At 37.1% G+C, this 15,584-nt stretch overlaps 1 protein-coding gene across 3 annotated transcripts in view; it reads right to left on the minus strand.

Annotated features, from left to right (window-relative positions):
* ZNF292 (zinc finger protein 292) overlaps positions 1-15,584 on the minus strand; it is a 54,688-nt gene that overhangs the window by 9,894 nt on the left and 29,210 nt on the right. The window contains exons 4-7 of one of the 3 annotated variants that reach the window (XM_063330033.1): positions 15,201-15,336; positions 5,047-5,249; positions 2,043-2,179; positions 642-783 (exon numbers count right to left, since the gene is read on the minus strand). In XM_063330033.1, the coding sequence (XP_063186103.1) occupies positions 642-783; positions 2,043-2,179; positions 5,047-5,249; positions 15,201-15,336 (618 nt within the window). Of the gene's footprint in view, positions 1-641; positions 784-2,042; positions 2,180-5,046; positions 5,250-8,781; positions 8,916-15,200; positions 15,337-15,584 lie in introns of those variants that run through there. The other 2 variants (XM_063330034.1, XM_063330035.1) reach the window with 2 other exon arrangements.

A 15,584-nucleotide genomic window follows, 5' to 3' on the forward strand; every position in this document is an offset into this window, starting at 1 on the left:
ATTAAATAGTGCAACTACTAATGAGAGGAAACTAGGAAAATTAGACGACAAGGTTAGCTGAGATAGATGAACAGAATTTTTAATACAACGTTGGATCTAAGTCCACAAAAGGCAAGTACTTAATTAATCAAAACAAACTGAATTCTTAAGTGGCAGTTCAAAAGGGTTGTGTTTTCTTTTTTCAAACTTTCTGTAATTTTCTTATATATTAATATATAGCCTTCATTTCCTCTCTTCATAAGTATCTCCTCTCCATTTTCTGTCTTATTTGAAATATGGAAAATAATGAAGAGGAATGTTAGGGCCTGCTAACAGAAAACACCTCATTTAGAGGACATGGACAACAGTAGAGGCTATAACCTCACCTTTAGTTTTTCCTTCATCTCAGTTGTGCTATCAAGCTCTCCTTTTTATCCCCCGATTATTTTTTTTTTCCAAAGGAACAAAAGTTTTAATGGGTCAAAATGAATCAACGCATAGTTTACCTGCAGAAGGAACTTGCTACGGCCTTTCCTACAACCAATTAGGACTGCCCCAAAGCTGATGCTACATAAAGCAGGATGTCTAAGCAGCTTTCATAAATTTTCCTGATTACAGTTCCATTAAAAGTGCCAAAAATATTCTTTCAAGAGTATCCTTACCTCTGAATTAATTACTTTAATCAGGAAGAAAATGTGATAAACAGTCTTAGTTAACACAGAAAGTTGACGACATCTCTCTAGATATACTTGAATAGAAGGCTCTACCCTTTGCTGCAGTTTACTCCAGAAAAGAGTCAGTTCCCTAGAACAAGAGAACAATATTTCAGGGCCAGCAATGCAACTACTAATCTGATCACAAGAAATGCAAGGTTGAGAACAGTTTCTGTTTTGTCTTTGGGAGAGGAAAAAAAAAATCTGAATTTATTCACACCTTATCTTACAGAGAGAAGGTTTTATGAATATACCCGTACTATTAGTATCTAATTTTCAAAATTATCACAGTGACTCGATTCTAGAAGGACAGATCAGAATAAACCCAGTATTACCACAATTTATGCTACGTAATTACAGACTCATGATGTGGCCTTGAAGAAAGTCTCGCAAAGTAGTTTACTCTTCACTCCACAGACTGGCATTTTACCCTTCTGAATTCTTAGTAATTACTAACAGCTATAGGAGGATGGCTTTTCTCTGTAGTAGATACATTTTTCTTGAGCTGCTCTCCTTTAATAGCTGAACCTAACTGTGATTTAGTGAGAAATTATACCCCAAAGCCAAACAGTATTACCGTATCTACATTAACTCATTAGTTCATTCCTGCTTAGGTGCAAACAGCCAAGAGTATTTAGTACCTTGTGGAATGGTGTAACCCCCAAAACTTTAGCAGAATCTGTTAAAGCAAAATCCTGCATTAGGAGATGTTCTCCTGGTGCTGCACATAAAAAGGAAGTGCACAAACAAAGCAAATTCTTCAGGAATTGTACAGGCTTGAAAGTACAACCAAACTGTTAGCAGTTGGAAATTCAGACCCTAACAGCTCAAACATCTGCCAACAAAGATCAGTTATTTGTTTCCATATTAATGAAAGCAAACCCTAAATAACAACTATCTTCATCTAGCTTATTATTTTGGTTATAGTAGTAAAGACCTCTTTTTCTAGAAGTCTTTTAGAGAAAGAAACACTGTGTTATGAAATAAGGACAGATGGGAACAGTACTTACACATTAAATGTTGACATAATGCTGACTAGCTGCCTGCAGATATTAAATTCCTTATTTCTACAGAGTAAGATTATGGTCAAGAAAAATTATTAACCAGCTCCTGGTATTTGTAAAATGCCTCACCATACACGCAGCCTTCAAATTCCCATAATGGAAGCTAATCTTGTCAAATGTTTTTTTTTTTCTGTTCTTTTTTAGCTTTCCAAGAGCCTTCTCTCCTTTGTGTTTAGCTCATAGATTTTTATCGGCTAAAGAAAGTTAACTTATGGCTTATGTATCATCTCTATCTTCCCAAAACTAATTTTTCTTCCACTAGACAGAAAACAATATTCAAACTCACCAGGCACAGTACATCTCTCCTTGCTGCAGCTGGCGAGATAAAAATGCTGCACATAAAATTAGAGCACTTTTTTCATCTCCATCAGATTCTAGGTTACAAATCATTTCTAGAGCATCTTTGCAATCTACTTCTGCAATCTAGAACGGAGGAAAGAAAACAAGACCAAGACTAAGAAAGTGGTTTCATTTTCAGACATACAGTCATCTGATCCTTTGCAAAAAGACAGTAATTTAGAACTTAGTGAATATTTAACTTTATCAGATAAGAGATAAGCTTGAAGGCAAATCAGTGCATTTCTAGATAGAGTGTCAAAACTGATTACGCCACCAGAAACTGTTTTATTAAAGTGAATATAAACTTGTTCCTCAGACATAACTTATTTGTATCTACTCTCCCAGTCACCTAAAAATTTTAACATACAACAGTAATTATTCCTATATATTACATACATATGATAATTGTAATAAGCAGATTTATAACGTTAAATTGCAGCCTAACACAAAAAGATTATTACCTGAAATTCTAATCCAGTTTACTAGTCACGGATGTTACTATGGCTTATATACAATAGTGGGGTGACTAATGAACCCAAAGTTTAACGTGAATGTTCCAGTATTTTTTTAAAAAAATCAAATATAAAAAGAAAAAGGAAGCCGTACAGTAAGAAGCAGGTCAACTGAATGCTCTTCTAGAACAACATTACAGTCTGCAACGTATCTTATTTGTTCAAGCAACGATGGAAGCACTTAGCTTTGTAGCAAAACAAAGGAAAAACCACAGTCATCCAGTAGTACCAGACGGTTGTATCAGTACTGAATCAGCGCACTTGTTATAACAACTACTGCCTAATTTGATTCGCAGCAGACTGGTTTGATTACATCAATTAGCGCATCTGGCAGGACATGCTGGTATTTTTTCTTTGACACTGGCAGTTGAAGAATAACTTGACCATTGCAACAGCGCTGTTGGAAATCTCTCCCAAGAAACCCCAGGACCACCCAAAGCAAGAAACAGAAGCGCCCACCCAAACACTCAGCAAGTTTCGTTCTTTGGATAAGGTGGCAGCAAAGCTTTGTTGGGCCCCACGGTATCCAGCTAATTGGTCCAGCAATCAAACTGCAATTTTGAAGAGTACAGCAACTAATTTCTCCCTCTAAATTGACACTTTGTAAGCATACTAATAACCCTTCACTGAACATCATTTGAGGTTTAATAACCTCAGTCATTTTCTAAAAAACCCTGCATTTCTCAAGACCTCAGAGAGGATGAATTAACATAGCTGTAATACCAATTTAAACTGAAGGTCTGCTTTGCGCAGCGCCCCATCTCAGACAGGGACCATCCATTAAAAGCTTAGGGAAGAATATGGGAAAGAATTTACAATAAAGGGAATTTTTTTCTGAAATGTTTTTCCAGCCTCTCAGAGCTCCTAAGGGACCCAGCTTCCAGCAAAGGTCTGTACAGGTCCAGCCATCAAGTCTTTAAGTCTAGCATTTCACATACTGCAGATCTGAATTCTTCACATTATTGAAGCAAACTATTAGACTAATCCAAGCCGAAAATAAAGATGCTACTTTTCTGCCTATTATGAACGGGCATCAAAATTCCCATACCGCTAAAGAATAAGCTGTACTTCTTTACAGTTTATCCTTTTTTTTTTTTTTTTTCATTTTCTTACTGTTCTCACACTACGAAATGACTATCCTTCTCAGTTCAGAAGTCCATCATGACATGTTAATAGCATATCTGTCTTCTCTTGGTAATACTTGAACTTTCCAGAATGGTTAGTAATACTGCAAACAGTGCTGCAGCTGAAGCTGCAAATCTAAGCAACCTGAGCAATCCCAGGTTTGGAAACATCTGAATTAGGTTCTCAGTGTTAACCCAGTCTGAACTTAGCTGCACGTTATTGCATCCTAAGAAACAAGGCTAGCCCATTCCTTTTGTCCACGGGATTCACGGTTCATTCAATGACTGAGCCCATTCTGCTTTGGGAGCGCGGTGGGGCTGACTAAAGAAGAAAGCATGTTTGCAGGGGCACAAATTCCAAATTCCATTGAGAGTCTTCAGCAAACCAACAGGAGATTGTACAGCCCTGTCACAGCTCCTCCTGAGCCTGTTCTAGCAGGGCCTACAGCAGCCAGAGCTGTGAGGGTAAGTCTGATCCAGTCCTACTGACCATCCTAAGAACATGCCCAGTGAGAAGCCCTCATCTTAGAATTTAGTCTACATCTAGGATAGGAAACTTTTCCAGCTCTAACCACTGCATAGACTTCATCCCTTTAAGATCTATTTCAATATGCTTAATACTTATAACATAAATAGAGGACAGAGACAAAAAGACAGCAGAGAGATGCAGACAGTCAAGACAACTGACAATTGCAGTTAGTTTTCCTTTAAGAAGGAAAAAAGCTCAGATAAAACTTTGGTGTGGGGTGAGAAATGACGATGTCACCTGAAAGAATGCAGAATAGTAAAGCTGTCATCTCTTCTTTGACATTTGCATTTAAATAAGAAGGATTTTGTACTTCAAATCAGATCAAATATCTGATTTCACCTTCAATTTCCCCCCAGACATTTGGGTCAAAAAAGGTTACACTTATTCTCTGAACTGAAAGCAGCATCTAAAGGCCCCTATTCTATGTACTAGGTACTACACAAAAATATATAGTTAAAATAGTATGAGTGGGAAAATCATTATCCTCCCCTTACTAACAAGATCTGAGGCAGAGTTTTAAAAAACTTCAAGCAAAAATTAACATAAAATTGTGGCAGAGCCAGAAAATGCCTATTGGCGACCTAATACTACACTTCCACAAGTGTTTTAATAGAGTCTTCACTAGTCAGTTTAAAAGTGACTTAAATGAAAAGAAAAAACAAAATACAAAAAATATTCTAGATCATATTTTAAAAGAAAAACTTCTACAGAAAAACAGCCTATGATTAGTGACTTTACTATCATTAAAGAAATATATCTAAAAAAAGTTCTTCGTATTTTACTTACTTCTTCCATTAGCTTTTCATTTGGTGATCCTGAACAAAGACAGACCAGGTAGGTTTGCTTGAAATTGCCTTTTGCACTGATTTCTGGATGGTCAGAACACAGTTTTGCCAGGGCAGTAGCTTGCGTTAATTGCTTTGTTTTCATTAGGTGCTTAATACGCATATCCAGCAGGACGGGGCCTTCAAACACTAAAAATTCATTCACTTCAAAGAAAAACAAGCCAAAATATTACACACACGTTTCACAGCAGGTTACAGAGTTAACAGATGGCATTTACTCATTCATGGCTAATCCCTACAATTTGTACAAATCAAAAAAGGTACGAGGCAAAGACGAGAAAAAGCATCTTTGAGAACTGCACTTGTTTATTGTAAGTATTCCCTGATACAGACCTTTTATCTACTTGCAGGTTTTAATTCATCCTAATTTCTTGGCAAAATAGCTGCACACAAAACTGATTTAGAAAGCATATAAATATTAAAATACTTAGATACCGTTTTATTATAGTTCTACAGAAAGACAAATAATACAAAGCCACTACTCTCACATAGTTTTTTATATATTTGTGCTATGCCTCTGCTAATAATTGCCTTTTAAAGACCTTGCTATGAAAGGATAAATGAGACAAGTGCAGAAGTATCTGAAGCCCTTTCTGTTGGTGCTAAACATTTCATATTGCACATCCATACAATGCAGCCAAACTCCTTTAAGTTTTTCAACCAAGTAAGTTTCCTCAAAAAAGAGGATTATCTTGTATACATTTGACTGTGTACAGTTTAAAACTCAAAGACATAGGAATGGCTGTATTTTATTCATCTAGATTTTGCAGATATGCTGCTATCAGAGTTAAAACTCTCCTGTCTATGCTAACAACCCAACTCTAGGTGCTTCCATGGAAGTCATAAGAATCCGACAAAAAATGGAAGCACAGGGTAACGTTCTCACCCAGACCTTCAAGACCAAAACGGCTTCAGCTTTGAAGCATGAGGTTTAGTACTACCTCCAAAATATTTAAAGTTACCAGATAGACACAGAGACAATCGATTTTGTTTAATCCTTTTGACATCAATCCCTCCCTGTGACAACAGTTTCCACAAGCTAGTTACATACTGCATGAAAAATCCTTTAGAGGTTTTCAATTACCCACATCTTAATTTCATGACACATTCTCTCAGCTTTTAAAAACAACAGAATTTTCTACTGTTTTTTGTTTCCATTCTTTCATAAAAATCAGATTCATGATATTCTTAAAGCGTTAGGATAAAATCTCAATCTTTTCTAATTGAGATTTTTTCCAGTCTTTGGTATTTTCACCATCCCTTCCTGAAACCTTCTGGGCATTTGCAGTGCTCACTTTCTGACACATCTTGGTAGAAACATTCATTATATTCCTCCTAATTTACTTGCCTTGAATTTCACTCGAATCATGTTGCCCATTCACCTAATTCATATTTTCTTGACTTTCAAAGTCCTGTTTGGTCTCGATGAAATAATTAAGTAATTTCAGTCTCTGCAAAATTAATTACCTCTCTGGTATTTGGAGTATTAGTATACCAAACACTACGTTTACCGAAAGAAAAAAGATCATCTCATTTTATTCTTTGCTTCCTCCCATCCTAGTTAGTTTTTGATTCATGACTGTCTTTTATTTTATCTAATGATTTCTCCTTCTTCTAGCTACTTATACAGGATATTACTAAAAGCCCATCTTGCAACAGAAATTAGGTCAACCGTTTTCTATTTTATCATTTCAGTGCACAGAATTTTACGGCAGAAAATAGTGCCTTTTGCAGAAATCATGCCTGTTAGACCCCATCATTATCTTTCATGCATTTTCAGATTTATGGCTGAATTATCATTTCAACCAAATTGTTAGTTATTTGTTCAGGATCTTTGTGCACTAATACAAATGATCAGCCATGGCTCACTGATGCGTAAGAACATTCAGTAAAATAGGAGTTCTTTTTTCCTCTTTCCCAATGAAAATACGACCAGACTTTTCTTCATGTAGGAGCAAAGGAGAACTAGAGCGCACTAACAGACAATTGGTAGATGGTAACCATTTTTGTGTTTAGTAGAGGACATTTGCCTTTTAAGCAGCAGAATAAATGTTCCTTTAATGTCATTACCAATGCCTTATAAAAAACATTCATACTCTTGTCAACCCACAAATGACCCAGTGATTGATTACATTCAATAGTTTTAGCCTTGCTCTTCCTCCTACCAGGTACCAGTAATCCTTTCACCCACAGTGCTTACTCCCAGCTAGTCTGCCTTTCATAACATTGGAACATTTTACCTTGTTTCTGTAACAAGATACAGGAAGACCTTAGACTTAAGCTATATTGGTAACCCAAGATGTTTCACTCTGATTTATTATTATAATTACTGCATTTAATACCTTAGAGACTGTTTTCTATCTGCTACTTCTCATAATCCCCTTCCTTTAGTGTTTACTGCTTCAACCAGCCTACCTTGCATAAGCATCAGAACATTTTCTGTTATCTTCTCAACAAGATATAGGAATACCTTGGGGTTAAAGCTACATATTAGCTCTTAAGCCTTCATTCTAATCCAAGTGATTATAATCATTACAGTTAACATTTGAAAGTTCATTCAAAACAGAAGTTTTAATTATATTTATTTCGTAACTGAACTACATATGACATTTTAAGACAAAAAACGGTGCCGAGGTTGCAAGAGCAAGTCTATGGTGGGGAAGAGTCTTAAAGATAAGATTTTGGGTTTTTCTTAAAACATTTTATAAATATATTTTATAGTGCAATGTCTATTTCAAAAGTTATTGTAAACAAACTGTTAGTCTACCATAAGAAACATAATTTCATAAAAACGCTTTGAGGTGCAAGTGCTTTTTCAGCACAAGTCAATTAACCTCTATGAGCACAAAACCTGAAGTATTTCATGAGAATGACATAGTTTATCAATAGCGCGATTCTTGTAAGAATTATCAGAGGTCATTTTTGTGCAATGCTTGATCATTCATTAGAATTCACAAACTTACGTTTGTGCAAGGCATGTGCAGAATTCATATAAAATTACAGCACTAACATGAGAGAAAAAAAGACAAGCAGATGACATCTGAGAGATGGTACTATGATCTACTAACTCTGGTAAATAAATTCAGAGATACTGGAATCTAAGCTTTTGGACACAGTTTCCCCATTATTCCCTTGAATCCCGTATCTGGGGTCTCAGGTCATACTACCAAGGGATTCCATGTCAAGTCCAGAAGAGCTACTAGAAACTTTCATTATAGGTAATGCTCATACCAAACATGAATTAAAAAAAAAGAGAAAAGATCATCCATAGATTAGTAGCACACAAGAACATGAATAAGCCGCGAGCACAGATCTGCAGTAGTAAGTTCTCTGTGGTGGACAGTCCACATGTATGTCACGTTTTGGTTGACTGGAGGACTCGTGGAGCACAACGCAAAGAATTTTTGCCTTACTGAAAGCACTCGTAATCCTACTAACTCTACCCTTTGCCAATTCTTGGGTAGGTATGGATTAATCTAACACAGACCTTTATTTCTTCTCAACTTTGCTCTGGCCAAGGAGGATGACGACAGGAGGTGAATGTACATGTGGACTATCCATCTCAAAGAACTTTAGTTACTAGTCAGTAACCTCTTTAGTCATCTTCAAGTGTTAGTCCACATGTGCGTTCACACTGTGGGTGACTCTGAACTGTACTCGATACTTTCATATTTACCTGGAGCTGGGTCTCAGAATCCTTCATGCAAACAACATCTCAGCACAATTCTGCTGAATGCAGCACCAATCCTGGATGCTTCTACGATGGCATATTGTCTGGTGAAAGGGTAAAAGAAGTTCCAGGTGGCTGCTTTGAATATACCCAGGATGCAAACACTTTCTTTTTCAAGTGAGGCTGCTGGTATCATTTGACTTCTGGTAGCGGATGCTTGATTACTGAAAATAGTTCCATGTTGGCTGTTGAAATTCTAACCTGCCTGTTATCCAGCTTGATAATCTTTGAATAGTGATTGTTGTATCCTTGAACCTCTTTTCAGCAGGACACACTTCAGAAGTCTGCCTACTACATTTAAACTTACGAAAAATTCAAGAACTTAATTTTTGACATCAAGGTCTAAATCTCGAAGGATAATCAGAATCAGATAAAAAAAGGATGTAGCAGCCTGGCTTTTTGTAGGGTTATCTCAGATCCTTTTCCTCTAGACAGTTCCTCCACTCACTCTCAGTGCCAGCTGAGGAGATACCCATGACAGCTTTGAAGGATTTCACCATCACTGCAAGAAAATGACAACCTTGAGGATGGAAAAACAGGTTCATGCTGAAGAGCACAAGCCACGCTGACAGAAACTGAAGGTATAAGTGCAGTAGTAGAGTGTTTTACCATTGCATAGGCTACCACGTAACCCAAAACACTTAGGCATGCTTCAACTTTCAGTCTTTGGTACACTAAGCACTGAGGCCAATCAGATAAGATACACAGCTTCAAGAAACATTGGTTGTCATGAATAGAAATCAGCTTCAAATCAAGATTAAAATGAGTACTGATCTCAAATTAAGCTACCTGGTAGTTCCAGTGGAGGCCAAAAAGACCAATGATCCACTACCACGTGAAGAATTAAGACTTACTTAAGGTTTCCTTCCCTAACCAATTAATGAAGCAGGGAAAAAAAGCAAAATTCCCCTCTCCAGATACAAGTGCTTCTTGTTCATCGTATGCAGTCTCAAGAGAAAAAAGTAGCCATGCAGCTGAAACCCGACGCAGTAGCAGGTCCAGTCAACATGCAAATGCAATGCAACATCTGGCAGCAATATGAAAACAACTGCTGAGTCCTAAAGCAGGTGAACCACTTACTAGCAGACTAGTCTGGGATTGCAGCTAATACTGCCATCTTGAATTTAATGATGTGGACAAGATATTTTATTTTCACATCTAGTGTACCGTTCCAAATTTGTTTCTGCTTTGGTACTGAGACTAATTGTTCCCACTATTTGAGGTCCATGGAAACTGGTTGAGCTGTGCTCCACAGCAAAGAACGTTAGCAACATGCTCATAAGGGATCTCTGAAATAATATTTGAGAAGACTGGTACTTTGTTATCCTCATGACCCAATGGGATCATGTAATTTTGGGTGATCTCTTGAGTCTAAAATGTCCATGATGCAACACAGACAAAACTCAAAATTTGATAAGACATTCTTTAAAGACACAGGAGACAGGTTTATGGGCATAAAAAGAAGAAAATTCACATAAACGAACAAGTAGTTTACAGCTCTTCAGCACACTTTCAAGAGATAATACTGTTGAGGAACCAGAATTTGAATCAAAAAGCTGCAGGCCTAGTTGCATAATTGTCACAGGTCCTGTTGGGTAACGGCACAGGCAAGGGACAGAAGCAAGAAACAGTAAGATATGCAGAACTGGGTGAAGGATCTCTCTTTTCAGCACTGAACTGAGGGAGTGGAAGATTGCCTGGACATTCTTCAAAATTAATGTAGAATGATTCATGACTCAATACCAAACAGATTCAGGAAACTCCAAAGGAGTTTCTCTTAGGAAATCTCTCAGATGGAAGCTGTGAGTAGTGCTATCAAGTCCAGATGTCCACTTAGGGGGCCCACAAATGACATCCAAAGACCCTGTTGACAATCCACTTTCTGCAAATAAAGTCACCAGTTAAGAAAAAATATATTCCTCAGCTCATTACGAATCCAAATTCCCATTTCCGGGCTAGTCCTCCATACAAAACAGACTAGAATTGTGGGAACAAGCACAGCCCCATATGGCAATACTGATGTTCCACTTGCAGGGGGAGAAAGATAAATTTTCTTCAGAAACAACTCAAGTCAGGTATCAGCATGACAATAGTTCCCAAGAGGAGATTCTATTTTCTTTGGTGACGTCTATTGCACAGAATCTGGTAACTTAAGCTGGGTTTCCCAACATTCGTGGTTAGAGACAGGCCAATGCCAACATTTGTCACCCAAGCAGGTGACACATCAAGTGGCTGGAAAATATTTCCAGTGTGAAAATATTTTATATGTGCACACACACACACAAATCTGTATCTACTGTACGTATGCAGTTCTTGTAGTACAGTTCAAGACAGATTTTACTATTTTATATCGTAGAACTGTATGAAGGTCTTGCGGTAATGCAGTAATACCCATTAGTATCAAAGAAATCAGTGACAAGCGTGCTGTTCCCATTAGTGCTTCAAACAGCTGGGTATCCATCCTCTACTTTTTTTTAAGCTCCTTCATGCATGAATCCTTACAGACAGACATTCTTCAGAAAATTGAGCTGTGCCCAAGGCAGTCAGCAGAAAGGCAATTACTTAATGACATGGCACTCGAAGAACAGTTTTCCTAACATCTTAGAAAGTGAGTACTTCCTGCTCATAATTAGGTGGAACCCATGCAACAATCCATTCCCAAAAGTAGGAGAGCAAGGGAATAGTCCAGTTCAGACAAGCCTGCATTTGCTTGACTGTAATCAGAATAAACCACCTGTGCTGCGTAGTCAGTGAAAATGAACTTGTCTCTTACACTACATCCTGACTTTGTACAATTTGAAAATAGAGGAATTCAAAGGAATCTGTCTCTAAGATGAAACAAGACACCCAGTTGTGCTTCCTACAGGAGACACAAAGAAGCAAACTGACCTTCAGGAGTCAACAAAAGAGGCCTTCAAGAAGAGATAATCATTGACCTAAAATTCAACGGATTTCTTGTTATGTCAAAGATTCTGAATAGGTTATAATTATTCTGAATAGGTCACAACTGAGACTATCAAGACTGAAATAAAATAAAACAAACATGAAGAAACAACTGAAAAAAATACAGACAACAAAAGCTTATGAGGATGATATTAGGAAAAACACCTCCAGTCTCAACTAGTAATTTCACCTGCAACAGATAAATGTTTACACTAGCAATTACTCAAAGACCAAATTGATCAAATCTGCCAATGACACATCCTAGTGTAACAAGCCGACTACTTAAATACTTGGGAACTTCTGAAATAGCAAATGGTAAAGGCAACATTAAGAATGAAACCAGAATCCCGTAAGCAAAGTTTACAAATATTCCAATGACTGTTATGCTGGAGTTAAGGTTGAAGACTGCTGAGAGACAACTGTCCACTGAAAGAGGGTAAGTGGTAGCCAGTGGGAGTGCTGGATTACAGACAAGAAAGCCAGCTCTCTGGACAAAGGAATTTTGGTATTACTAAAATATCCTTCAAATTAGCAAGATAACGACACAAAACAATGCAGTACTACAGAGGATGACAATAGCTAGAAAACCGCTTGTCAACTAAGTAACAAAAAATACGAGTATGTAGTATGACACTCTTGCCACCGATAAAAGCGGGGGGTGGGGGGGGACGGGACACCTCAAACATGTCCACAGGATGGCACCCCACCCCCAACCAAATGGTTCATGTTGGCCGAAGGGATGAGAACATGGTATAAAACTGAAAATGATGAAAAGCTGACTGACAATGTCCGGGCTGGAAACATCACCTAACCTACCAACCTGGACCCTGAAGCTGAAAAGAATAAGGTTACAACAAGAAAATACCTTGAAACCACTGACAACAATTCTTTTGTTCAAGAAATTGCTCATCTTCACTCAAAAAGATGAAGGTTCCTTCACGTGGCCCTCTCTTAGAAAAGTAAACCAGCAAGATTTAGTCATTTTTTGAAAAAAAGAAAATTATTCAGTGTCCCAGTGTCTTCTGGTCTTCCACACAAGTGCCCAGGGTAACTACAGCTTGGGGTCACAGCACTGGTCCCAGTGACATTAACAAGGAAACTAATTCCTTGAAAGTGAGTTAAACTGATGTCCAGGATCACTGAGTCTCAAAACCACAAAAATTACTGGTACAGATGTCAAAAACAATTTGCACATTGCCATTGTTACCTGGATGGGGAAGCAAATGTGGCTTCTGAATGCAAAAAAGTCAGACAAACAAGCACCTTGATATTATTGGCTTTGTTACCCATTTTCCAGTGAACAGAACTCAGAGTCAAGAAGCTGATGAGTGGCTTTAGAATTTTAATCCTCCTGAACATCATCCACACTGGTGTTTGCCTTCCCTTGTTTGGAAAAGGGGGAGCTCTTACTTTTGATGAGGTTTTATCACCACATGTAATCTTGTGCTACATAGTTAAGCAGCATTTTCTACCATCAAGACAAATAGTAACTGTAACAGAAGTCAGTCAGTCCAAAGCAGAAGCATCCTTGACTAAACAACATTCAGGAATAAAAGGAATCCTAAAATGTCCATAAAAAACTTTGCAGGAAAACACTGATAAAATGAATAGTCATCAAAACCAGATTCATGAGGGAGTTCTTAAAAACCCTCAAATATAAGGCAAGTAAAATATTAATTAAACATTTCTCTAGAAGTACCTTACTTTCAAGAGGACTAGAAGGTGGTTGATATGAAGCCAGTAAAAGAGTACTCTGGGGGACTCTGAGAACTGCATACCAATCCAAAATCTGTATTATAAGCATAATAAATTATTAAAAGAAGCGGCAAAATGTAAATCTTGGGGAAGAGTAAGCACGACTTGTAAAAAACAAAGTAAAATCACATTATACATTTACCGGACTTATCTGAGGGAGTTATGATAATATGAATAAGGGAGATCCAATTAATTTTCTAAAGGCATTAAAAGAAGTCCCTCAAAACCCCTAAAGATATCAACCCATCTTGGCAGTAAAAAGAAGATCCTTATACAGACAAATTATCAGTTAAAAGAAAAAAGGAAGAAAGAAAACAATCACTCAGTAGGTCCCTGAGGACCTCAGGTGTCCAGCATTTTCATAAATATTTGGAAAAGGCATGTAGAGAACAAGGTGACAAAACACGCTGATAAAAGCAAGGCAGTAAAAACACAGCAACTGTAAAAGACTGAAGAGGACTGCACTCCATAACATTAACAGGCAAAAATGTTGATTAAAAACCCCAAAGTGATCTTCATGGGGAAAAAGTGCAATCCTAACTGTCCATACAGAAAAACAAGCTGAATGTTAGGGGAAAATCCTAACACCGAAATAGATACCACTCCTCAAGAAAAAAACCAGGACTAAAACAGACAGTTTTAAGAAAACAGTGGTTCAATGTTCATCAAGAAGCCAGTCTAATGTTAGGAAATGCTACAAAAGGAATGCAGAATGAAGTGCAAAATCAGTACACCTACATGATGACTGCTGAATAAACCTTTGGTCCCCGATATGAGGAATGGGACAGTAAAGCTAGAAGATAGTATGGAATAAAGACACTACAGAACAGAGAAGATGGGATATGACAGCACTTTAACAAATCATGTCTTACTGAAAAGATGCATTCATTGAAAGACACGAGAATAGTTTACTTTTTAATAAATAGAGAATATCACACGAAACAAGCAGGCATCAGGCTAAAAGGAGGCAGACAGTAAGAGGAATTACTTCACTCGATGCGAGAACTGTGTAACTCTGCCACAAATGCTTAGGTGTGATGGTTCATACAGATTTTAAAACCAATTAGGCAAAGAATCAGAAAGCCAGTCAAGACTTATTAACCCAAGGATACCAATTCTGAATTATAAATCGTTAGCAGTGGAAATAATACATCAGAAAAATATCATTGTACACCTCTGCTGATCATATACTCTTCCCTATGTAACTGCTGTTAGCCATTCTCAGAACTCTCGTCTAAATGAATCTCCGGTAATGGCCCTCTTTGGATTTTATAACTGAGTAAATGCCATTTTTATTAAAAAAAAACCCCAAACAACCCAACTTATTTTTCGTTTTATGTCACATAATTTTTGTATACAGTACTGAACTTATCCTATTGTGAAATATCCTGTATATAATCTCCCTTCACACGGCTTATAAAGAAAATGGCAAGAGATCTCCAGCTATGATTACGTTTTATGCAAAATACCAATATTAAATTATTTGTATATTCCTAGGAACATACTGTCTTAATAATTCAGACAATGCTACAAGTATGTTTATTTATATAGCTTATAAATTATCACATAAACTATATTCAACAAAAGACTTTCATATATCATAATAATATTTCAATGTATTATAAAAATGAGGCATATTTTACCCCAATCATCGTTTTAAATCTTACCTTTATCTGGATCCAACTGTTCCTGGGAAAGAATACCACACAACACTGGGTTCTTCCACACTCCCTTCTCTTGTGTAAGTGTAGTTAAAATATGCAGTTCTCGGCTGCCATTTTCCATCAAGTTTTTATGAGCCACCTGAAAAACATATTTTACAAAACAAAGTTTTGTTAAAAAACCCTTTACCAGATAATAAAACAATCTTAATATTCAGCCTATATAGGTTTTACTTTTGCCTCTGTTGCCTAAGACTGAGAAACCAAAATCACTAAATGCCCCAAACTCGCCTCGAGATTTATTAACAGGGCTCCTTCTTAAATTTCTGAAACTCAATTTTGAAATAGGCTCTCTTTTAAAAATGGATGAGCAAATTCTCTGGTCTACAT

Source organism: Chroicocephalus ridibundus, chromosome 3, assembly GCF_963924245.1.
Source record: "Chroicocephalus ridibundus chromosome 3, bChrRid1.1, whole genome shotgun sequence".
Classification (NCBI taxonomy): Eukaryota; Metazoa; Chordata; class Aves; order Charadriiformes; family Laridae; genus Chroicocephalus; species Chroicocephalus ridibundus.